This window comes from Geotrypetes seraphini, chromosome 3, assembly GCF_902459505.1.
Source record: "Geotrypetes seraphini chromosome 3, aGeoSer1.1, whole genome shotgun sequence".
In the NCBI taxonomy this organism is placed as follows: Eukaryota; Metazoa; Chordata; class Amphibia; order Gymnophiona; family Dermophiidae; genus Geotrypetes; species Geotrypetes seraphini.
In genome coordinates this window covers 127,724,830-127,749,769 of record NC_047086.1, presented here as the reverse complement: position 1 = coordinate 127,749,769, position 24,940 = coordinate 127,724,830, and the positions used below count along the sequence as shown (strand labels likewise).

Genomic DNA, 24,940 nt, shown 5'->3' with positions numbered 1-24,940 from the left:
TAATAATGTATTTTCATACAGTTTTTCTGATTCTTCAATTGTATACATTATAAAGTTTGAAATATCAATAAAGATTTATTAAAAAAAAAAAGCAGTATAACAAATTTTAATAAACTTGGAAACTTGGATAAACTTGGATTTTCAGAAATTTTTTAATATGCTACAGGGATGGTCATCTGGATGTTTTATATCTAGTGCAAAGTTCTCCTTTCCCCTATAATATTGGGCTATACTTTTTTATTCATTTCTCTGGAACACGCACATACTTTTTGCACATTGGCACATAGATATACATATTTGGTACATAGATATACATATTCTTTTACCTATTTACCTCTCATGAGAATCTCAGAGAGGGTGAGAGCCAGAAGGCCTTGAGCATGCGCAGATGCTTAAGGCCCCACAGCAGCCCAGCAGAGAACCGGTGACAGGCACTTTCCACACCGGTGCATAGGTAAGGACAGGGCCGGTCAGTGGGGGGAGGAGACAATCTCAGTCACGAAGGGAGGAAGCAGCGCCGGTGGCCTCGAGGGAGCAGCAAAGCCGGTTCCCAGGGTGGGGTGTCAAAGTGGAGGACAGCAGTAGGAGAAGACAGAAGAAGCGATATGGGTCGGGTTGGGTGTTGGTTCAGCTCAGGGGTCGGAGAGATGCACCTAAGTCAGTGGAACGAATCATCCGAGTTGCCATTATGGCCTATGGGTAAGGTGGCCATACGTCCCGTTTTCAACGGGACCATCCCGTTAATGGACCGACCATCCCATTGTCCCGACCCACTGCTTCCCCTCCCTCCAGCACCAATTCAAACTCCTGTCCGCCCGCTGCCGCTACATCTTCTTCTTGCCGCCCAGAAGCCTTCTTCCCAACATCAATTCTGATATCAGAAAGGAAGTTCCGGGCCAGCCAATCATGGATGGGGAGAGGGTTTGAATCGGTGCTGGAGGGAGGAAAGGAGGGAGGCTGGAAGGCAGCAGCAGCGGTCTGGGGGGGGTGAATCAGGCGCTGGAAGGAGGCAGGTACAGCAGGGAGGGAGATAGGCAGACAAGGCTTTGGCAGCTTTGGCGAGGGAGGGAGGTAGGCAGTCTTTGGTGCGGCAGGCAGGCAAGCTGGCTTTGAGGGAGGGGGGTGGGACAAAGGCTGGAAGGCAGTGAGGGGGACATAGTAAGGAGGCACTGAGGATACTAAGGATATAGGAAGGAGGCACTGGGGCACTAAGGAAATGGAAGGAGGCACTTAGGGCACTAAGGACACAGAAAGGGGCACTAAGGACATAGGACAGAGGCACTGGGGCACTGAAGACACAGGAAGGGGCACTAAGGACATGGGAAGGAGGTACTGGGGTCACTAAGGACACAGGAAGGGGCACTAAGGACATAGGAAGGAGGCACTGGGGGCACTAAGGACATGGGAAGGGGCACTAAGGACATAGGAAGGAAGGACGGAGGGAATAGAAAGGGACAATTGTTGGGCCTGAATGCAGAAAGAAAGAAATGAAAGAAAGGATGCATAGTCAGATGGATACGCAACCAGAAACTCATGAAATCACCAGACAACAAAGGTAAGAAAATGATTTTATTTTCAATTTGGTGATCAAAATATGTCAATTTATATCTGCTGTCTATATTTTGCACTATATTTGTCTATTTTTCGATGGTTACTGAGGTGACATTGCATATTTTAAAGTCATCTGCCTTAACATCTTTGAAAATCCCCCAAATATAAATGATAATTAACATTTTCTCAGCATATAGTGTGCTTTGTGGGATTTTTAAAAATTTTATGGTTACCATTATGAATTAATAAGATATTATGTGTACATGAAAAGTGAATGGAAGAATATGGGGGCGGGATTGGGGGAGGGACTGCCAATTAATAGATGTCACGTTTTGATGAAAATAAATGATCCCTTTTCTTTAAATTCACTGAGCTTTGGAATAACCTCCTTGCCCCGCTGCGGAACCTAGGCTCATTCCAATTACTCCAAAAGCATCTGAAAACCTGGCTTTTCTCCAAAACGTAAAGCTATCTATTTAAATTGTAAAGCTAGCTATCCTCTTCATAACCCCTAATTTCTTATTATGTCCTTCCCTCATTTATTGAATTACCTGTAAACCGTGCCGAGCTCTATCTTTATGGAGATGATGCGGTATACAAACTTAAGGTTTAGTTTAGTTTAGTTACTTATAGGGGAACTTTGCTTTGATATACGAGCACTTTGGATTACAAGCATTCTTCTGGAATGAATTATGCTCACAAACCAAGGTACCACTGTATTTATATTCTATGTTGTTCTTACATATGGCAGTTGGTATTACTTTATAATATTTTTAGTTAAGCCATTTGTTTAGGGTCACAGTACATTATGTTTGTTTTACTTTGACACCATTCGGCGCCTTCTTTTATGCAGATGGTTTCTTGGTATTTTTTCACATTTATTTAATCTCACATTATTCATATTTTCATCTTTTAATTCACTTCATAGTAAATAATTTTTCAACTATGCACACAAATGTGGTGCCTTTTCTATGGTGGTTATCATAGGTCTGGATTGACAACTGTTTGTTTTTCAGTCATCACATTGTTTCTCGTGGTTATCGCTATGCTCACATTTTCATTATCACTATTTTTATTTGTATTGTTTTGTTTAGCATACTTATGATTGTCTCTTTTCTTTTTCTAATTGTGTTTTGTCTCAGGGCCTCTCTTGAAGATTTTTTTCTATTGGATTAGCTGGACACCTTTATATGCAACACTATGTCCGTTATGTGGTTTCTCTTTTCAAGGCATAATTTTCATGTAATAGATGTCATTTCATATATACTGATGTAATTGTTACTATCCCCCCTTTTACAAAACTGCAGAAGCAATTTTTAGCACAGGCTGGCAATCTGAATGCTCTGTGTTGCTCCCGATGCTCATAGGAACTCTACGAGTGGCGGGAGCAGCGCAAGCTGGCACGAAAAAACGCTTTCATGGTTTTGTAAAAGGGGGGGTATATTTCTAATAATGATTGTTTATACATTTAAATACCATTTTTAAGGTATACATGGAGGAGCATTTCCAATATGATGTCTAAATCCAATTGTGAACTTTTGGGGGAAAATTTCCAGAAATCCAATAGAGAAAATGACCCATTTTCAAACTAAAAAATGTTTATATATTTTGAATTATCTGGAATTAATAAATTAGATTTATATTGATTGAATGAACATTGAGCACTAAGCAAAAGGGCTTGAAAACCTTAGCCTGTGCTTCTAGGCTCTCTTTTATGTGGATGGTAAGGACTTCGTACACACTGCGCTGTAGTTAGTATACACAAGACTGTAGACTAGATATTCATTACATAGGACCATTTAAATGTAAGATTAATTTCCCATCCCTCTTGACAGGGCAGGATTATTTTGTTGCCTACTGCCGCCAATGCCAGTTACAAACATGGTAATTGACCTTTGCATAAGACCACTGAAACAGAAATGTTTCTCGGACTCATTTTCATTCTTTAATCATAGGGCTCCTTTTATTAAGCCGCGCTAGCGGGGTTAATGCGCGTGACTTTTCTTCACGCGCTTACCCCCCAGGCTGGCCTAAAAACTACCGCCTGCTCAAGAGGAGGCGGTAGCGGCTAGCGCGGCCGGCCGTTTAGCGCGCAGTATTACGCACGTTAAACCGCTAGCGCGCCTTTGTAAAAGGAGCCCAATAGTGTATGAGGAAAAAAGAACTGAAGAGAAACAGTATGGTCAAGGAATACAGTATAAGGGCAATGCTACTATTTAAGATGGTGTCATACTAAAGTTAAATGAAGCACATCTAATCAGTGATCTGATTAATGAATATAAAATGATGTTGCCATTTTAGCCCAGTTGAATAGGTAGAAATTAAAGACAGCATATAAATTATACGTGAGACCTTTTTATTGAAATGCTCTCTCTTTGTCCTCTGTTTGGAAGATTTCTATTCAGAATTCAGAAACACCTTAAAGGCTTACTTGTTCTCAGAGGTTTCTTCTCAGTTAAGGCTCCACTTCATCACTGACGCTGAAACCGTGGATTGAAGACAAAGTTTTATTTTATTTTTCTTTCCAGCTTATGATTTATCTTTAATCTTATCTATTGTTTTGCCTTTTGCCTTTTGTCTTTGTTTTGTTCTATTTCTATCATTTAAATTTCTCCAGAATTCTACTGTTCAACGGCTCCCCCTTCTGCTTCTATTCCTTTCTCTCCTCTCTTCTACCTTCCAAAGTATTTAGATCAATGCTGTCTTGTTAAAATGTTTATTTTATTTTTATTTTTCCTCTAACTCTACTTTTCACTTCTCTATTACCCTCCAGGTACTTTAGTTAGATTGTGAGCCTTCGGGACAGTAAGGGAATTTTTCAAGTACCTTTCTTATTTCTAATCTTAATGTATATTTTCTGTAAACCGCTTAGAACCTAACGGATGTAGCGGTATATAAGAAATAAATTACATTACATTACATTACTTATATGGAATACCCTTCCTTTGTACATTAGAAACATTAAAGATCTTAACCTATTCAAAACCAACTTAAAAACATTCCTCTTTAAAGCTTCATTTAGCCTCTAAAATTTTTCCTTTTTCAAGATCATTTACAACTTCAGTATTTTAAACCCAACCCTAGTGTTTTACCCCTCCCCTACCTACGTTCTCTTTTCTTCTTTTAAGATATAAAATATTGTAACTTTTTCCCTTACGTTTTTACCAAAGTATTCCAGTTTTGTCCTTAATGTCTGTATTGTCAGTTTAATATTCCCCTGTTTACTTATTTAATGTAGTAATGTTAATCTAAATCTAATGTTTTATCCCAATTATATATTTATGTAATTCGCTTAGAAATATTAAGCGAACCATCAAATTTAAATAAAACTTGAAACTTGAAAGGGACAGTGAGCTTCCTACCTTTAGATGATTACTGTATATTCTCTCACTACTTCTGTACTATTTCTACTCAACTGGTCATCTTCTGTCCTGTAATGAAATGGCGTTCTTTTCTTTTTCTTTGCATATTTTATTGTAAACCTTCTTTTTTTTTTTTTTAAATAAAGAAAGGCAGTATATCAAATTTAGGGCTCCTTTTACAAAGCCGCGTTACACTTTTTTATCACCGGCCGTGGCAGTGTGAGCTTCGATGCTCATAGAATTCCTACAAGTACTTGAGCTAATACCCCTGTGGCCAGCGATAAAAAAAGCCTAACACGGCTTCATAAAAGGGGGGGGGGAATAAACCATAATCCACTGGAGTAACTTAATACACTCAAATAATACCATACAATACCATATTGTTTCTTATACCCCACAATTGTCTGCTAGGAATTGTTGCGGCTTACATAAGATTAATACGAATTCATAACAGTAACATCAAAGATCAGACAATATAGAGTCTAAGTCCTGGATTATAGTCAGAATAGATGCATTTGGAACTCGAAGGTGGACTCGAAGAGTGATTTTCTCCAGTTATCACCTAACAAATTTGTCAATGCAAGGGGAAGGTGCATGTAAACTCTATTGGATAAAGCAATACATTTTGAGCACTCCTTCTGAAATGTAGTATGGATGGAAAGCAGAATCGGAAATGTCTGATCCACATCAGAGTACTCAATTCAATCATGGTAGGCAAACAGAGCAGTTTGACAAGGACAGACTGAAGCTTTTCAGGGAATCACTTCTCTCTCAATAACCTGTCAGAGCACTGATTGCCAACGTGGATAATGCAATAAAAAGAAATCTGATTAAAGCAGATTGAATATAAAGTGCATGTAGAGAAGGCCATTACTCAGTTTGGGTACACAAGTTCAGGTTATTGTCTATCTGAATGTTAAGCTTTGGTTTTCAAAATAGAAGGATCTATGCACTAAAATGCATGCTAAATATATTCTGAGTGCATGATCTACCTATGCCCTGAATTGTAGCTTGTCTTGACAGCAATCAAGTATGTCTACACCAATACCATCTGTACCAGAGTACAGCTACTACAAACTAACTTCTCCAAACTAAATTGAACTTGCATAGCCACTTTTTCCTAATGTCTCAGCATCCTTGCTGCAAATGGTCATCAGTGCTGAGGACAGAAGAGATCTGGATTCCAAGAAAGGATGTGAAAGAAGAAAAAGAGAGGAAAAACCTGATCAAAAGCAAGCCTCTAATGTCTCCCAGGAGACAGACTGATATTACAAAGCACCCCAGCCAGCCTTGACATAGAGTAGATTGAGTGGAACATTTCTGATACGACCTCTAAATCCAAGTTTGGGCATTTTGTAGAAAATGTCCAAAAACCCAATAATGAACATGACAATTTTCAAAACAGGAAACCATCTATCCTTTTGTTTCAAAAATGACCATTTCTTAGATGTGTTTGTGCAAAGTGGGCAAGATTCTATAAATGGTGCCTAGCAGTGCCTAACTCCTAGGTGGTTCCGCAAAGAAATAAAAACACTACTGTTCAAAAAATATCTCCCATCACTCTAACCACCACCCAATGAGTTCCCAACCAACGACTCGGAAACACCCATCTATACTATCTCTTGTCTGTGACCTAAATGTACTGTAACTCTTCTACATTACACCCGATTTAAACGATCGAGTTACCAAGTATTACCTCTGCAAAATGCATTATCTTCTGTTATATGTAATAACTTCTGTGATAAGTATTATCTTCTGTGAACTTGAAGTATCATAACTCTTTACTGTTACTGTAACATACTCCTATCCTGAAATGTAATTCTACTGGAACTGCCCAGATATCTTCCATAATGTAATCCACCTAGAACCGCAAGGCACAGGCGGAATAGAAATCCCTAATGTAATGTAATGTCATGTAATGTAATGTGATTGTCCTAGGTGATTGTCAATCAACCACTAGGCATCACTGATAGGATTAGGCCTAGTGGAACCTAACTCAACAGGCGCTGGCAGGCATTCTTTTTTCCTGGCCTAATTTACCATCGCCTAACACAGATGCCTACCAATGCCTAAGTCATACCATGCCTATTCTCTGCCCCTAACCAAGCCCACTTTTCAGGTAGGCACAGTTAGGGGCTAGTAGGCACCTTACTGACTTGGAGGAGCTGAGGGAGACAGAAGTATATAGAGGAGACCTACAGGGAGAAGTCCTACCTCAAGTCTGGTAGCCTAGAAGGAACGCGTCACCCTGGTGAAGTAGGAAATAATCCTGTAGCCACCTGGTCACTTGCCTGTCTGTTATGAAGGTGGCGGACCTCACACATCTCTTAGATAGGATTTTAGATAGTGCTGGGGAGGAGCCAGCTGTCTTAGTACATGTAGGTACCAATGACATAGGAAAATGTGGGAGGAAAGTTCTGGAAGCCAAATTTAGGCTCTTAGGTAGAAAGCTGAAATCCAGATCCTCCGGAGTGGCATTTTCAGAAGTGCTCCCAGTTCCACACACAGGACACAAGAGGCAGGCAGAGCTCCGAAGTCTCAATGCATGGTTGAGAAGATGGTGCAGGGATGAGGGATTTAGATTTGTTAGGAACTGGGAAACCTTCTGGAAAAGGGGAAGCTTGTTCTGAAAGAATGGACTCCACCTTAACTGGGATAGAACCAGGCTGCTGGCACCAACGTTTAAAAAGGAGATAGAGCAGCTTTTAAATTGAGATGCGGGGGAAAGCCAACAGTCACCTAGGAGCGGATGGTTCGGTGTGAAGTATCCTTGAAGGATACTATTGATTCAGGATATTTAGGGAGTCCCAGTAGAGAGGTTTCAATAATGGTGAAAGAAAGTCAAGAGTGTTTAAAAGGAAGGCAGAATAAGACTCAATTTTTTTCTATCTTATCAGCAGTCTGCAGTTACAAGGAAAAAACACAATTTGAAGTGTCTGTATACAAATGCTAGAAGTCAAAAAAATAAAATAGGAGAGTTAAAGTATATATATAATGATGAGGTAGATTGTCTACCTTCCACCAGGAGGATGGTGGACAATCAAGGGGACACTGTATTACCTGTGTACAAATTATATCGTAAGGATAGAGTAGATCAAATTGGAAGAGGGTTGCACTATATGTTAAAGAGGAAATTGAATCTGCATGACATAGACAGCAATGCGGAATCCATATGGATAGAAATTCCATGTGTGAAGGGAAGGAATAGAAAGGTAGAGTTATACTACTGTCCCACAGGGCAAAATGAGCAGACAGATGAAGAAATGTTTTCAGAGATTAGGAAAGCTGGAAAAATTGGGCAACAGTATGATAATGGGTGATTTCAATTACCACAGCAAAAAGGAGAGAGTATGTTAAATCACTAAATCTTCAAAACTCGTACTCTAAAATAATTTATATAGTTTTTCAAGTTTTATTAAGAATTTGTTATCCCGCCTTTTTAAATTATGAAGAGGCTTTACAATAAATAAAGACCATAAAACAGGGCGTACAGACATATTAAAATTAGTAACTAATTTTTATCCAATAAAGACATCTACAAAGTCTCACAAATCAAACTCACACGAGAGGAAAAAGGGTAGAACTACAATAAACAGAAAGAAAACAACAGTTAAAGGGAAAAACCTAGAATCCCCCTGCATTTAGCATATAATGATATAGGGTATTAGAGGAACACAACTCCACAGTACATTCACACATCAAAAAAAGCCCCAAAAGACATGAAAAAGAAAAGAAAATGGAGAAAAACCTCAGTTCTGCTTTATGGGTTCAAAAAACTCCATTTTCACAAATCATATCTGGACGGTCAATCAATCTTGTATCAGCAATGCCCTCCACTCACATCATGCAAAAATAGATTTTCAATTTGCAAAGCAAGTTCAAAATACCACAAATACCACAAAAGGCATAGTTCCAGCAAGGCGCAATCAAAGGCAAAATGGAAGCAGATACTGAGCTGCTACTAAAGAAATGCCACTTGTGCCATTATCCCCTTGTCTCTTGGATTGCACACACAGGACAAACGTCATGCTAAGCAGGCATCTTCAATACAGTACCCGACAGGGAACTTCCTTGTTTCGCCGAAGCTGTGTCAGGGGTCTTGCTTTGCCAATCCAAAAAGTGTCACTGCTAAATGCAGAAACCACACACACTCTCAAAATGCGCACACACAATGGCACCAGAGATCACAAACGCCGGCGTCTGTTGATGGAAAAGACTGACTCGGCTCTACCCACATCAAGGCGCAGCCAATGAGGATCAAACAGTCTGAGTCAAATCAAAAAGGCTCTTGTAATTAAATAGAAAAAGGCAGCCCATTCCACCCATGCATTCAGGCCAGATGCCCCCTTGAGATTTAAAGGCACTTCAGACAAACAGCATAGAAAACCATCTAAAAATTGTGTTTAAAAATGGCAATTTGGACATTTTAGCAAACAAAATGTCCAAATGCAACTTTGCTATTTTTTGGACATTTCTCTCTTTTGAAAATGAGCCCCGTATTGATTTTAGAATGTCAATTTGCTTATGAGAAACCAAGGGCCTCATTTATTAATGTGTGTTAATGTATTAACACATGTTTAGAACTACAAGAGCAACAAAAACCAGCAGGATAAAAAAGGATTGTCTCCACATAATATGTATGCCAAGTTTGCTGCTGCAGGATGCTTCTTTGTAAAGCACAGTGAGAGATTTTCAAATTGGTTTTCCTGCTTTCATTGGGATCATTTAGGCCCCCTTTTATCAAGCCGGGTTAGAGTTCTTTATTACCGGCCACTGCAGTAAAAGCTCTGACACTCATAGGAATTCTATGAACGTCAGAGCTTTAACCACAGCGGACGGCAATAAAAAAAACCCTCTAATGCGGATTGATAAAAGGGGGCCTTAATGTTTTCGTGATATATGACTTTTGGTTTATTGTAAAATTTGTGACTCCTGATACAGACAGGGGTCCGCCAAAACATGGCTCCTTGTCAAGTCTTGATGTGATTAAACTTTATATTGGATAAAAAAGAGTCTTGATTAAACTTTATATTTGCTGGAAGACCTTGTGTCCGACCCCTACTCCTTTGCTTTTTTCTTAGAACTACAAGACCCAGCATTAGTGCACATTAATCTGGATTAATTAGTATTAACTGGATAATACATCTATTTAAATTAAGATCTAAGCTTCAAAATGTAAAAAGCAAAGAAAATGTATAAAGAAATAGCCATTCACCATTGAATATGCAGGTTTAAAGTTGAAAATGGCCTTAAAAAAGAGCAGAGCAAGATAAAAAGTTATCTTGTATTACTGCTACATATCTGGTTCTAGATAGCAGCTTATATCATAACATTACATTCATTGCAAAATATCAGCAAAACAAAACAGGAAATCTCAATTTCTTTACTAACATAGACCTCAATATTTGCTTATAATAACATATTACAGACTTACAGAGCTCCTGCTTAGAGAGTTGCACGGGGACAGAAATCCCACCCATCCCCGCCTGTCCCCGCAAGGATCCTCTCCGTCCCCACCCGTCCCCGTCAGGATTCTCTCCGTCCCCACCCATCCCCGCAAGGAATTACTTCCATCCCCGCCCGTCCCTATAAAAAGCAGCAATTACTTCTGACAGGATCATCAATTCCACAGTTTCTTTTGTGTTTGCGCTGCTGTTTTCCTTGTGGAATCTCTTTGGTGGAACTCTTTTTTTTTGTTTTCTGTTCAGGTAATTAACTTATAAACCTTTACTGCCTACATATTGGGTCCTGGTAGGGGCTCATGTGCTAATGGCCTAATGGTATAATATGCCTGCTTTTAAATATCAGCAGCAGTGGGAGATCAATTGCTTTTACACCTAAGCAGCAACGGGACCAACCCACCAAAAACCCACAGTCCCGATCCTGCAAAAATGTGATCTCCACCCTCCCTGCAGTCCGCTAGGAAAATCAACTGCTTTTACACCTAAGCAGCAGCAGGACCAGCCACCACTACCAAGAGCCCTTTGCCCCGATCCAGCCAGGCATGTGAGCTCCTCCCTCTGCAGTCCATTGGAGAGATCAATCTACCTGCTTTTAAATATCAGCAACAGTGGGAAATCAACTGCTTTTACACCTCAGCAGCAGCGGAACTATCCGCAACTACCAAGAGCCCACAGACCCGATCCAGCCAAAAGTGTGAGCTCCACCTCCTCCTGCAGTCCACTAGGAAGATCAACTGTTTTTTACACCTAAGCAGCAACAGGACCAGCCACCACTACCGAGAGCCCTTTGCCCTAATCCAGCCAGACAAGTAAGCTCTTCCCCCAGCATTCCGTTGGAAAAATCAATATACTTGCTTTTAAATATCATCAGAAGTAGGAGATCAACTGCTTTTACACCTAAGCAGCACCAAGACCAGCTGCCACTATCGAGAGCTTTTGTCCCAATCCAGCCAGACGTGTATGCTCTTCACCATACAATTTGTTGGAGAGATCAATCTGCCTGCTTTTAAATATCAGCAGCATTGGGAAAACAACTGCTTTTACACCTAAGCAGCAGCGAGTCCATCCGCAACCACCAAGAACCCACAGACCCGAACCTGCCAGGAATGTGAGATCCGCCCCCCCTACAATCCGATAAGAAGATCAACTTTTTTACACCTAAGCAGCAATAGGACCAGCCGCCACTACCGGGAACCCTTTGCCACGATCCAGCCAGACATATAAGATCTTCCCCCAGCATTCCATTGGATAGATCAATCTGCTTTTACATACAAGCAACAGCGAAACCTACCGCAACCACCAAGAGCCCACAGACCCGATCCTGCCAGGAGTATTAACTCCTCCCCCTGCAGTCCATTGGAGAGATCAATCTGCCTGCTTTTAAATATCAGCAGCAGTGGAGATCAACTGCTTTTACACCTAAGCAGCAACGAGACCAACCACAACCACCGAGAGCACACAGACCCGATACTACCAAGAGTGTGAACTCTTCCCCCCCTGCAATCCGCTAAGAAGATCGACTGTCGGCTCCGGGCGGCTTTCCCGCAGAGGAGAGAATCCTGCATTCACCGTGGGCCTCATCTGGGGCAGCCTCCTTGGAGCGGCTGGGGCACGGGCAGTGTGTCTGGGAGGGAATGCATGGATGGGAGAACATCTCAGGGGAGGAGACATAGGCATCCTGGGACTGTCGGAAGAAGCCCTTTCTGGAAACATCAATCGCTCCTCCTACACTTACTTGCTCCACTTCATCACTTCATCATGCTTCTATTCCTTTCTCTCCTCTCTTCTACCTTCCAAAATATTTAGATCAATGCTGTCTTGTTAAAATGTTTATTTTATTTTTATTTTTCCTCTAACTCTACTTTTCACTTCTCTATTACCCTCCAGGTACTTTAGTTAGATTGTGAGCCTTCGGGACAGTAAGGGAATTTTTCAAGTACCTTTCTTATTTCTAATCTTAATGTATATTTTCTGTAAACCGCTTAGAACCTAACGGATGTAGCGGTATATAAGAAATAAATTACATTACATTACATTACATAAACCCCCTCTTTTACTAAGGCTGACGTGTCCATTATATTATATGGACGAACCCTGCTTCCAAAGCCTTCCATCCCCGCGGAAGTCCCGTTGGCTAGAGGGGGGGGGGTCCCCATGGGAGTCCTGTGGGTTAGGGGGGGATTCCCACGTGAACTCCGCGGGATTCCCGTGATCCCTGTTCCCTTGCAGACCTCTACTCCTGCTTAAGGACCATGAATTAAAGCTGCAGGTACCTTAGGAGCCCTTTTTCCAAACTGTGGCAAAAGAAGGCCTCAGCATATTCTTACATGCGTCATTCCCATGTGCTAAGGCCATGTTTACCACTGGGGTAAAATGGCCGATTTGTTCTAATTTCCCCATTAATGGCTACACACGAATTTTTTTATTCGTCCATGGCCATTAGCACATGAGCCCCTACCAGGACCCAATATGTAGGCAGTAAAGGCTCAAGCACTAATCAGTTAATGTGTGGCAATGAGCATGCACTAACTCAGGGGTAGGGAACTCCGGTCCTCGAGAGCCGTATTCCAGTCGGGTTTTCAGGATTTCCCCAATGAATATGCATTGAAAGCAGTGCATGCAAATAGATCTCGTGCATATTCATTGAGGAAATCCTGAAAACCCGACTGGAATACGGCTCTCGAGGAGCGGAGTTCCCTACCCCTGCACTAACTGATTAGCACAGAACAAACACACTCTCCGCCCCCTCCACCTCCAGACACACCCCAGCGCCAAAAAATAAATTGTACTTGTAGCACGTGGGAGAAACATGCAAAAATAACCATTGGATGCCTGCACACCCCCCCAGTAAGCCCTGTTTTTGCTGCAGTAAGCATGTGTCAGTGCTTAATGCAGCGTAGTAAAAGGATACTTAAGTTAGATATTGAGGTTATTTTTATTGCAGTTCTGTCCGTAAACTGAGACTGCAAGTGTATATAAATGATAAGAATAACTTACAAGAGTGTTGAAGCTGTCTTCATGGTGTAAATGTTCGTTGCAAGTCAGGCAGTCCCTCTGGCAGTCACTTAGTACATAGGTGAAGAGGCACAGGAGGACTAGAGTCCAAAGCAGAGTCTTCATTGCAGCAAACTGGAACGGGAAACAATGAGTGAAAAAGGGAGGATGGTAAATTTGAACATCATTTATAAAAGATATATAATTTGAACATCATATATAAAGATATATAAAATACCGTGTTACTAAAGATGAAAAGAATGAATGGCTTGTATAATTATCTCCAAGATTATTTAATGAACTAATGCTATAATATTCATTGCACACTACTTTTCCTAGAGAATGACAGGGGGACAAATTTTCCCCGTCCCCTTCCCATAAATTTTGTCGCTGTCCCTATCCTTGCCCCGATCCTGCAAGCTCTGCCTTAACCACACAAGCCTTGAACACTTATGATTTTAAAGCGTTTTGAGGCTTGTGCAGATGAGGACAGAGTTTGCAGGAATGGGGCAGGGACAGGAAAAGAATTTTACTAACACATGATTTCCAAACGTTGATCCTGCGTAGAGTGGATTATTGTAATTCACAATACTTAGGAGTTGCGAAAGGGAAGTTGAGGGATTTGCAAATGCTTATCAACTCCACTGCAAGATTAATCATAGGGGTTCCTAGGAGTACCCATATAACTCCTGTGTTGAAGAAACTACACTTCCCCCTCCGAATTTGTGGTTTCAGCATCCACGGATTCAGTTATTCACGATTTTAAAAAAAAAAAAAAACAACATTTTAATTTTTGGGGCTATTTTAAGCCCTGTAAGCCCCCTTTTAAGCCTTACCTGGTGGTCTAGCGGGTTTTCGGGGCAGAAGCGATCTTCCCACGCTCCTGCCCCATGCAGATCGCTCTTAGGAAATGGCTGCCTTGAGCTCTCATAGTCTCTCGAACCTATGACGGGAGCTCAAGGCAGCCACTTCCTATGAGTGATCTGAACCGGGCAGGAGCGTGGGAAGATCGCTCCTGCCCCGAAAACCCGCTAGACCACCAGGTAAGGCTTAAGGGGGGGCTTATAGGGCTTAAAATAGCCAGGGGGAAGTGGGGGTTAGGGGAGAACCGGCCCAAATATTATTCGTGTTTTTTTAATATTCGCGGGCTGGCTCTGCCCCTAACCCCTGTGGATACGGAGGGAGAAGTGGAGTGCAGTTTAAGATTGTTGCGATTATACATCAAACATTATATCATGCTTCCCCAAAGATCTTACAAGAATTTTTTCAGATCTATAAACCGAGAAGAGAGCTTAGAGATGTAATTGGGATGAAATTAAGTTTGGAGGGTAGAATGTCGACTAGGATCAGAGCATCAATGATATCTGTGGCTGGCATACAAATATGGAATGCCTTGCCTGGTATCCTGTGGTTTTGTATTGGGAGGATGAATTTTAAGAAAATACTGAAAACTCAATTGTTTGCTAATGCCTTCTTATGCTAAGATGCATTTCAGTTGGTAATCGCGTTCTAGAATTTTTTTTTTTTCTGACATCGAAGTATGATTTAAAGCTTGTTTGTATTTCTGAATTGATTGAATTTGTGCTCTATCCCTATTATAACAGGGATGATTTACGATGTTGTCTTGATATGTCTATGTTATACGTGATAATCGGAGGGAAACAAGAATCTATGCATGTCATATGGAAACCGCATAGTTGTATACGGTATATAAATTTTTAAATAAATAAATAAATGACAATAATATAACAATAATCTTATATACCGCTACAACCTCACAGCTCAACGCGGTTTACAAGAAAGAGAACTGCACATGTGCAAGGAAATGACAATTCTATATAAAGAATTCAAGGAGAAAAAATGGAAATAGAACAGTTGAGATACTAAGGGCTCCTTTTACTAAGCTGCAATAGCGTTTTTAGCGCGCGCAGGATTTTAGCGTGCACTAAACCCACGCTATGTGGCTAGAACTAACGCCAGCTCAATGCTGGCGTTAAGGTCTAGCGCGCACGGCAATTCAGCGCGCGCTAAAACTGCTATCGCAGCTTAGTGAAAGGAGCCCTAAGAATTCTTCGTAAAGAGATGAGTTTTTAATAATTTTCTGAAGTTAATGTAAGATGGAGAATAAACTACTAAACCAGTGAAAAGCACCCAAGAACCTTATAAAATCACCCTCTCTTGGGTTGAACTCCTACAGCAACAAAATCACCAGAGAAATGTGAATCCCCATAAAAGCCTTGAAAGAAAGAGAGGCAAGAAAATGTATTAAAGACACCTTCAGGCCCAACTATGGTCATAAAAAAAACTTCAGGAGGAATTTTAAGTTCATCTACAGAACCAAAGAGTAAAAACTTCATAAGGACTAAAGATAACGTCAACAGAAAGGCGAAAAGGTGGCTTCTACACAAGAGTACCACCAAAGTACCACCTTCAGAGTTGTCTGTAGTTTGAAGGATTTCTACAATTACAGGGGTAGTGGAATTGAGGACTGTAGGAGGCAGGGGATTCCTGGCTAAACTTTCTACATTTAACTGAGAGGAGTTCCATCCCCTTTATCGTTTGAAACATAGAAATACCTCCTGTACCTAAATATATAAGTGACCTACAAGCCTAAGGGCTATTGTACAGGTGGACCTTCAGTTACAGTAGTTTTTTTCTGTTCCTGGAGGGATCACCACACTATATGAAGATGTTTAAGTGGGATTTGTACCTGGTTCCCTTTGTGTTGTCCATTGCACTGACCACTAAGCTGCCCCTTCGCACTTCCCAGTTTACTAGGAATACTGCCAGAGAGATGTCCCTATGGCTTGTTTTTCCCGGGGGGGGGGGGGGGGTTCTGGTTTGATTATGGCTGTGAGACAGATATTTTATTTCAATTTGGACTTAGATGTCTTATCAAAAATGCCCCCTATGTATTTTTCAAAGTACATTCCTTACTGAAGAATCAAAGAAAATATTCAACTGAACTGAATTTTATTATACCGATTCTCTATTGATCCACCTTTTCTTTAACTGATATTATCATCATGAAAGAGAACTGTGATTTCCTGAGTTTGAGGGAAGGATATTATTAGTTCAGAGCTTACTTGCAGTGAGTTCCTCAATAAGTATATACTATCCAGGAAGACATAAATATGATAATTAGTAACATCACATATCATAATTGCCTCTATTACATGAAATTGCCAACAGTATTCAGGTAAATAGATGCAGTAGCCCCTAAAATCAGGCAGATAATTAACAAACCAACATGAGAGAGATTTATCTACAGCAGATGAAAGTAAAACTGTAGGAACTTTAGATCCTAGGATTTCTTGAGTAATACAAGCATATAATGTATCTACATCACAAGAATATTTTATTATTTGAAAATTATTGAGATATGCTTAAAGCTGTGGTGCAGAGTGAAAATTCCGCTAACTGAAGCTGTAAAACTGACTCATCTTATTGTAGTAAGCATTGGTGAAGCGAGCATAGGAGGCTGGAGTGTCTCTGGATACCGTGCCTTCCTTTCTGCCGAAAATGGTGTCGGCATTCCATGTAAATCGTAAAGTCCAATTGCGTTTCGGTTACAGGTGGAAAACAGCAGGATAAGAATTTGGTGTTGCTAGATGTCAGGAGAGGTCTTCTTTACCTTGAGGAAACAAATCCCTTTTGTCTGTCCAACCATCTTTTTGTATTGACCAGCTGTAGCCGCCTGGGAAAGACAGCCTCCAAGGCTACTATTTCCAGATGGATTTGAGTGGCTATTTGTTTCTGCTTACATTGGCTTTGGTAAACAGCCTCCAATTTCATTGAAGGCATATTCCATAAGAAATGTGGCTTTGTCATGGGCGGAGTCTCAGGCTGTACTGCCCCAAGCGATTTGTAGGGCAGTTACATGGACCACACTCCATACTTTTATGAAGCTTTACAGAGTGGACATGGCAGCACAAAATGACTCAGCTTTTGGGTCCTCAGTACTTCAAGCACTCATCTGCCCTGTCCTAGATTTGGGGGACTGCTTTGATAAGTCCCTATAGTCCAGACTACTGCAACTTTGCACTGGAAGCAGTGGCATAGCGGGGGAGGTTAGTGCCTGGGGTGGTGACACCCTGCATAACCATACTGTGTACCCTCAAGTCATCCCCACCACTTGAGCACTCCCCCCCACTCTTCCTGCCACATGAGTGCCCCCCCCCCCCGCCCCTGCTTATCTCTTGAAACGTTTGCCAGTACGAGCAGCATCTTCCACCTGCTGCTTGCGTCAGCCACCGCTCCCTTCTGATGTCATGTCTTGGTTACCTTAATAATCTTCTTTCTTGTAAATGGGTACAGTAATCTGGATAGCCCACCCTGTCTGAGTAGACCTGCTTAAGGTCTTAGTTATATTGTGAAGTTCCAGACACTTGTCTTTGGGCAGCCATAAGGTAACGAAATGCTCATGGGATGCCCATCTAAGAAAGATGAAAAGTAATATGCTAGCTCTCTCTATCAAAAGCTTATAAGAAGCAAGAAATGGAAACAGCGATCACAACATGATCCAGTGCAAGCTGGAAATTGGATCATCAAAGGTGAAAAGAACCACAGTGACAGCACTCAACTTCAAAAAAGGGAATTATGATGGCATGAGGAAAATGGTGGGAAAGAAACTCGACGGCAACACAAGGAAGATGGAGTCTGTAGAAAAAGCCTGGTCCCTACTCATGGGCACAGTGCAAGAGGCACAGAACCTGTACATCCTCAGATTCAGGAAGGGGTGCAAAAAAAATAGAACAAAAAACCCAGCGTGGATAACAACTGCAGTGAAAAAGGCGATAAGTGACAAGAAAGCATCGTTCAAAAAATGGAAACAGGACCAAACAAAGGACAACCAAAAGGAGCACAAAGAACACCAAAAGGAGTGTCACCGTGTGGTGAGGAAAGCTAAAAGAGAATATGAGGAGAGACTGGCGGGGGAAGCAACAAACTTCAAATCGTTCTTCAGATATGTGAAGGGGAAGCAACCGGCAAGGGAGGAAGTGGGGCCATTGGATGATGGAGACAAAAAGGGAGTGGTAAAGGAGGAAAAAGAGATAGCTGACAGGTTAAATAAGTTCTTCATGTCAGTCTTCACGAGGGAGGACACATCCAATATTCCGGAACCGGAGGACATCGTAAATGGGGATCGGGATGAAAAGCTGGTCCAACTAGTGGTAAGTCAAGAGGATGTCCTCAGGCAGATAGACAAACTAAAGAGCGACAAATCGCCAGGTCCGGACGGCATTCACCCAAGGGTACTCAAGGAACTAAGGAACGAAATAGCAGAGCCACTTCGCCAAATATGTAACCTATCCTTAAAAACTGGAGAGATCCCGGAGGACTGGAAAATTGCAAATGTCACGCCCATCTTCAAGAAGGGTTCAAGGGGGGACCCGGGAAACTACAGGCCGGTGAGCTTGACCTCGGTCCCTGGAAAGATGATGGAAGCACTGATTAAGGACAGCATCTGTGAACACATAGAAAACAATGGACAGCTAAAGTCGAGTCAGCACGGCTTCTGCAAGGGTAGGTCATGCCTCACAAACTTATTGTACTTCTTTGAGGGGGTAAACAGCCAGGTGGATAAAGGGGAATCCATTGACATCATTTACCTTGACTTTCAAAAAGCCTTCAATAAGGTACCGCATGAAAGACTGCTTAAAAAGCTGTGGAAACACGGGGTGCAAGGGGAGGTCCACCGATGGATCAAAAACTGGCTGGCAGGCAGGAAACAGAGGGTTGGAGTAAAGGGCCATTACTCAGACTGTCAATGGGTCACGAGCGGAGTTCCGCAGGGGTCAGTGCTGGGACCGCTCCTGTTCAATATATTTATTAATGACCTGGAGGCGGGAACAAATTGCGAAGTTATTAAATTTGCGGATGACACCAAACTCTACCGCAGGGTAGAAACCATGGAAGACTGCGAAGATCTGCAAAAGGACCTAACGACACTAGAAGAATGGGCCAAAAAGTGGCAAATGAGCTTTAACGTAGGGAAATGCAAGGTCATGCATGTAGGGAAAAAGAACCCGATGTTCAGCTACAAAATGGGGGGATCACTGCTAGGGGTAAGTAACCTTGAAAGAGACCTGGGAGTGATGGTAGACACAACTTTGAAGGCGTCGGCACAGTGCGCCACAGCCTCAAGAAAAGCCAACAGAATGTTGGGTATCATTAAAAAGGGTATCACGACCAGGACGAAGGAGGTCATCTTGCCGCTGTATCGTGCAATGGTGCGCCTGCATCTGGAATACTGTGTCCAGTACTGGTCGCCGTACCTCAAGAAGGACATGGCGGTACTTTAGGGAGTCCAGAGAAGAGCAACGAAACTGATAAGGGGTATGGAAAACCTCTCATATACTGACAGACTGAAAAAGCTGGGGCTGTTCTCCCTGGAAAAGCGGAGACTTAGAGGAGACATGATAGAAACCTTTAAGATCCTGAAGGGTATAGAAAAGGTAGACAGGGACAGATTTTTCAGATTATGGAGAACCACAAGTACAAGGGGGCACTCGGAGAAATTAAAAGGGGACAGGTTTAGAACAAATGCCAGAAAGTTCTTTTTCACCCAGAGGGTGGTGGATACATGGAACGCGCTTCCGGAGGCTGTGATAGGCCGGAGCACGTTACAAGGCTTCAAAGAAGGTTTGGATAGATTCCTAGAGGATAAAGGAATTGAGGGGTACAGATAGGAGTAGAGGTAGGTTATAGGGATAGTCTGGGTCCACTGCTCAGGCAATGGGCCTGATGGGCCGCCGCGGGAGCGGACCGCTGGGCGAGATGGACCTCTGGTCTGCCTCAGCGGAGGCAACTTTTTATGTTCTTATGTTCTTATGTGTATAAATGTTAGTGTTGGTTGCATTCAGGTAGGTGGGTTGTTATGTTCCACCTTGGTTATAGTATGTTTTCATTTGATTAATTACCGGTACTTGTTTTGATTGCAGAGCAGAACAAAATTGACTTTGTTGGGGAGTTCCCCATGTTCTCCTTGTTATTTCTATTTAGAAGTTAATACCATTGCTTTGGTACAAAGTGAGGAAGAAGTGCACTGCGCCGTGACACAAGGAGGTAGAACTGAAGAATCTGATGCCTCCTGCAAGTTTCCCATGAGTATGGGGATAAAACCCATTTACTGGAAAGAAGAATATTGAGGTAAAAGCCTAATCATCCCATCCTTAGGTAATTGAGGTCTTTCCCTCCATCTACATTCATACATCTAAAACTCGGCAGTTTAGTCACTAGACTCCTGTCTATAGCTACTTGAAAACTCCCTACCTGCCCTGCTGCTTGAAATATATCTTGTTGTTTAAATTTGTGTGATAGCCAAGATCTATTATTTTGCTATGACTGCAAGTGCTCTTTGCCATTCCCCAGAAGCTGCTGCTCTAGGCGACTGCCTATAAAATACTGAGTGGAGTGGAAAGGGTAGACGTGAATCACTTGTATACTCTTTCCAAAAATACTTATACTAGGACTGGGAGCATGCGATGAAGCTACTAAATAATAGATTTAAAGCATACTGGAGAAAATATTTCTTCACACAATGTGTAATTAAACTCTGGACTTTGTGGCTGGAGAATATGGTTGGGCCAGCCCTCTTATATTCTTACTATTACTTTAATGTTTCATCTATATGTCTTACATATACATAGGGCAAATTCCCAGCTTGCATGTATACATAAGGTCCCCTTTAGACAAGTGATTTTTACTGATCTTGAGAGTGTAGTTGTTGCTATAACTCAGCAGTGGTAAAACTGGGTTTTTATTGAAGCCTGTGGCATAATATTTTTATAAATGAATATTAATTTTATGGCTCCATTGTTATTAATATATAAACAAAATATACTAAATCAACAAAAAAATAAAATAAAATATGAAATACCCATAAAGCTTGAAGAGCCAATATGGAATACCAGTGGGTCTCTAAAACTAGACTGAAATGAACAATAAGATATAAGCTGTATAATAAACAAATAACATAATCTCATCAAGATATAATATTGTGACAGAACATTGAAGTAATTAGGTCACACCATATATTACCAATTAGATCATTGCTTAAACAATATATATAGCCCAAATAACATATTTAAAACCACTAACACCCCCTTTTACAAAACCATAGCATGGTTTGTAGCACCAGCTGTTACCGCTGTTACCACTGTGGCCGGTGCTAAAAATCATGCTAAAGTTTTGTAAAAAGGGGATTTAGTGGTTTTACAAAATATTTTTAATATGTTATTTGGGCTATATATATTGTTTAAGCAATGTTCTAATTGGTCAATGCTTAGTTTATGTAATAGCATATATGGTGTGATCTAATTACTTCAATGTTCTGTCACAATATTATATCTTGATGGGATTATGTTATTTGTTTATTATACAGCTTATATCTTATTGTTCATTTCAGTTTGGTTTTAGAGACCTACTGGTATTCCATATTGGCTCTTCAAGCTTTATGGGTATTTAATTTTTTATTTAATTTTTTGTTGATTTTGTATATTTTGTTTATATATTAATAACAATGGAGTTGATATATTTATGTACAAATGATATTCATATGTTTATGTTATTTTAATGTTTATATTTTTAATTTGTGTTTATAATGATGTATGATTTTTGGATTATGGATATATATTTTTTGCTGATTGTATAAATATCTTGCCTGAGGCAGGCGTTTTTACACCGAAACATGGACTGTACTGGTCCAAGAATAAAGTTTTCCCAGATTACAGATGGCCCTTGGTGCTTTTTTGTGTTTGTCTGGTAATATTGTACTTTGACCCTCTCCTACACACAACAATAAAACTTTTCTGTAATATAAAACCTGTTTGTATTTTATGTTGAACATGAATGACATTTTGAAAAGATATTAAAAGGATCATTTAATAATAGTCTGCATATATTCTCTGCTGAATAGCTAAGAACATAGGAACATAAGATTTGCCACTGCTGGGTCAGACCAGTGGTCCATCATGCCCAGCAGTCCGCTCACGCGGTGGCCCTTAGGTCAAAGACCACTGCCCTATTTGAGTCTAGCCTTACCTGCGTATGTTCTGTTCCAGCAGGAACTTATCCAACCTGTTCTTGAATCCCTGAAGGGTGCTTTCCCCTATAACAGCCTCTGGAAGAGCGTTCCAGATTTCTACCACTCTCTGGGTGAAGAACAACTTCCTACGTTTGTACGGAATCTATTCCCTTTTAACTTTAGCAAGAGTGCCCTCTCGTTCTCTTCACCTTTTAAAGACACATTTGGAGTATAATAGTCCTTTTAAGGACTGTAATGGAACTTCGCTCCTTGCTTTTCTTATTCATTTTAATCTTTTCTACAAAGTGCTAGATTATTTATTTTTTGTTCCCTCCCTTTTGTTTTGATCCTTCTCCCTCTCTTTTTCATTACACAAATGTATTTCTACCCTTTTTCATTTTGTTTCAGTAAGTTAATGTTCGTCTATGTGTTTGACTGTTTTAATAATTATAATTTGTTTTTAATGTATGTCTTTCTACTCTTTGTTTTTATATATTATGTAAAACCACTTTGAATTTTGATAAGGCGGTATATCAAATTTTTAAATAAACCTGAAACCTGAAACCTTGGAGAGGGTGAACAATCTCTCTTTCTCTACTATGTCAATTCCCTTTTATATCTTGAATGTTTCGATCATGTCCCTTCTCAGTCTCCTCTTTTCAAGGGAGAAGAAGCCCAGTTTCTCTAGCCTCTCGTTGTACAGCAACTCCTCCAGTCCCTTAACCATTTTTGTCACTCTTCTCTGGATCTTTTTGAGTAGTACTATGTCCTTTTTCATGTATGGCGACCAGTGTTGAACACAGTATTCCAGGTGGGGGCGTACCATGGCCCAGTACAACGGCATGATAATCTTTTCAGATCTATTTGTGATCCCCTTCATAATCATTCCTAGCATTCTGTTTGCCCTTTTTGCTGCCACCATGCATTGCGCGGACGGTTTCATTAACTTGTCTACAAGTACTCCCAAGTCTATTTCCTGGGGGTTCTCTCCGAGTATAACACCGGACATCCTGTATTCGTGCATGATTTTTGTTACCGACATGCATCACCTTGCACTTATCCACGCTGAACATCATTTGCCATTACGCAGCCCATTCCTCGAGTGTGTTTATGTCTCATTGTAGGTCTTCGCAATCCTTCTGTGTCCTCTCTACTCTGAATAACTTTGTATCGTCCGCAAATTTAATCACCTCACTCGTCATGCCAATTTCTAGGTCATTTATAAATATGTTGAAGAGCACAGGCCTGAGCATTGAACCCTGCAGCACTCCACTCGTGATGCTTTTCCAGTCCGAGTATTGTCCATTTACCCCCCACTCTCTATTTCCTATCCCCCAACCAGTTTCTAATCCACATGAGTATATCACCCTCGATTCCATGGCTCACAATTTTTCGAAGTAGATGTTCATGCGGGACCTTGTCGAACACCTCCTGAAAATCTAGATATATGATGTTGACTGGGTCACCCTTGTCTATCTGCCTATTTACTCCCTTGAAGAAGTGCAGTAAGTTTGTCAAGCAAGATCTTCCTTTGTTGAAGCTGTGCTGGCTGGTCCTCAGCAGATTGTGTTCATCAAGGTGATCGATGATACGGTCCTTTATCAGCGCTTCTACCATTTTTCCTGGTAATGAAGTCAGACTCACTGGTCTGTAGTTTCCCGGATCTCACCTCGAACCTTTCTTGAAGATCGGTGTAACATTTGCCACTTTCCAGTCTTCCGGAATCTTTCCTGATTTGATCGATAGAATGGCTATTAGTTGAAGCAGTTCAGCTATAACCCCTTTCAGTTCTTTGATCACCCTCAGGTGGATGTCGTCCGGTCCCAGGGATTTATTGTTTTTAAGCCTATCAATCTGTCTGCAAACCTCTTCTAGACTGACCGTCGACCCTGTCAGTTTCCCGTCTTCATTTCTTGTGCATAGCCTGTTGGCTTCTGGTATATTGGATATATCCTCTTCAGTAAATACAGACGCAAAAAATGTGTTCAGTTTGTCGGCGATGTCTTTGTCCTCCTTATGTACTCCCTTTATTCCATGGTCATCTAATGGCCCCAATGCTTCCTTCGCAGGTCATTTCCCTTTAATATATCGAAAGAACGGCTTAAAATTTTTTGCCTCCTTGGCTATTTTTTCCTCGTAGTCTCTTTTGGCCCATCTTACCGCTTTATGGAACTTCCTTTGATGTTGTTTGTGCTTTTTCCAGTTTTCGTCCGTTTTTGTCCTTTTCCATTCCTTAAACAAAGTCTTCTTGTCTCTGATCGCTTCCTTCACTGCTACAATGAGCCACACCGGTTCCTTGTTCTTTTTCCTCTTGGAACTCTTGTTGATACATGGTATATATAAATTTTGCGTCTCTGTGACTGTGTCCTTAAAAACGGACCATCCTTGCTCTAGTGCTTATCCTCTTCCTCACCATGACTTTCATCCCTTTGTAGTTCCCTTTTCGGAAGTTCAGTTCCATGGCAGTCATTCTGGATCAAGTTTTTGTTCCTGTGTCTAGGTTGAAGTGGATCCTGTTGTGATCACTGTTTCCCAGCGGCCCT

At 41.1% G+C, this 24,940-nt stretch overlaps 1 protein-coding gene across 1 annotated transcript in view; it reads right to left on the bottom strand.

Moving 5' to 3' along the window:
• The window catches only part of PNOC (prepronociceptin), a 56,930-nt gene extending 43,425 nt beyond the window's left edge, over positions 1–13,505 (bottom strand). Inside the window, exon 1 of the mRNA XM_033935555.1 lies at positions 13,373–13,505. Coding sequence (XP_033791446.1) covers positions 13,373–13,495 — 123 coding nt within the window. The 5' untranslated portion in view covers positions 13,496–13,505. The remainder of the gene's footprint in view (positions 1–13,372) is intronic.
• Between the last annotated feature and the right edge of the window lie 11,435 nt (positions 13,506–24,940).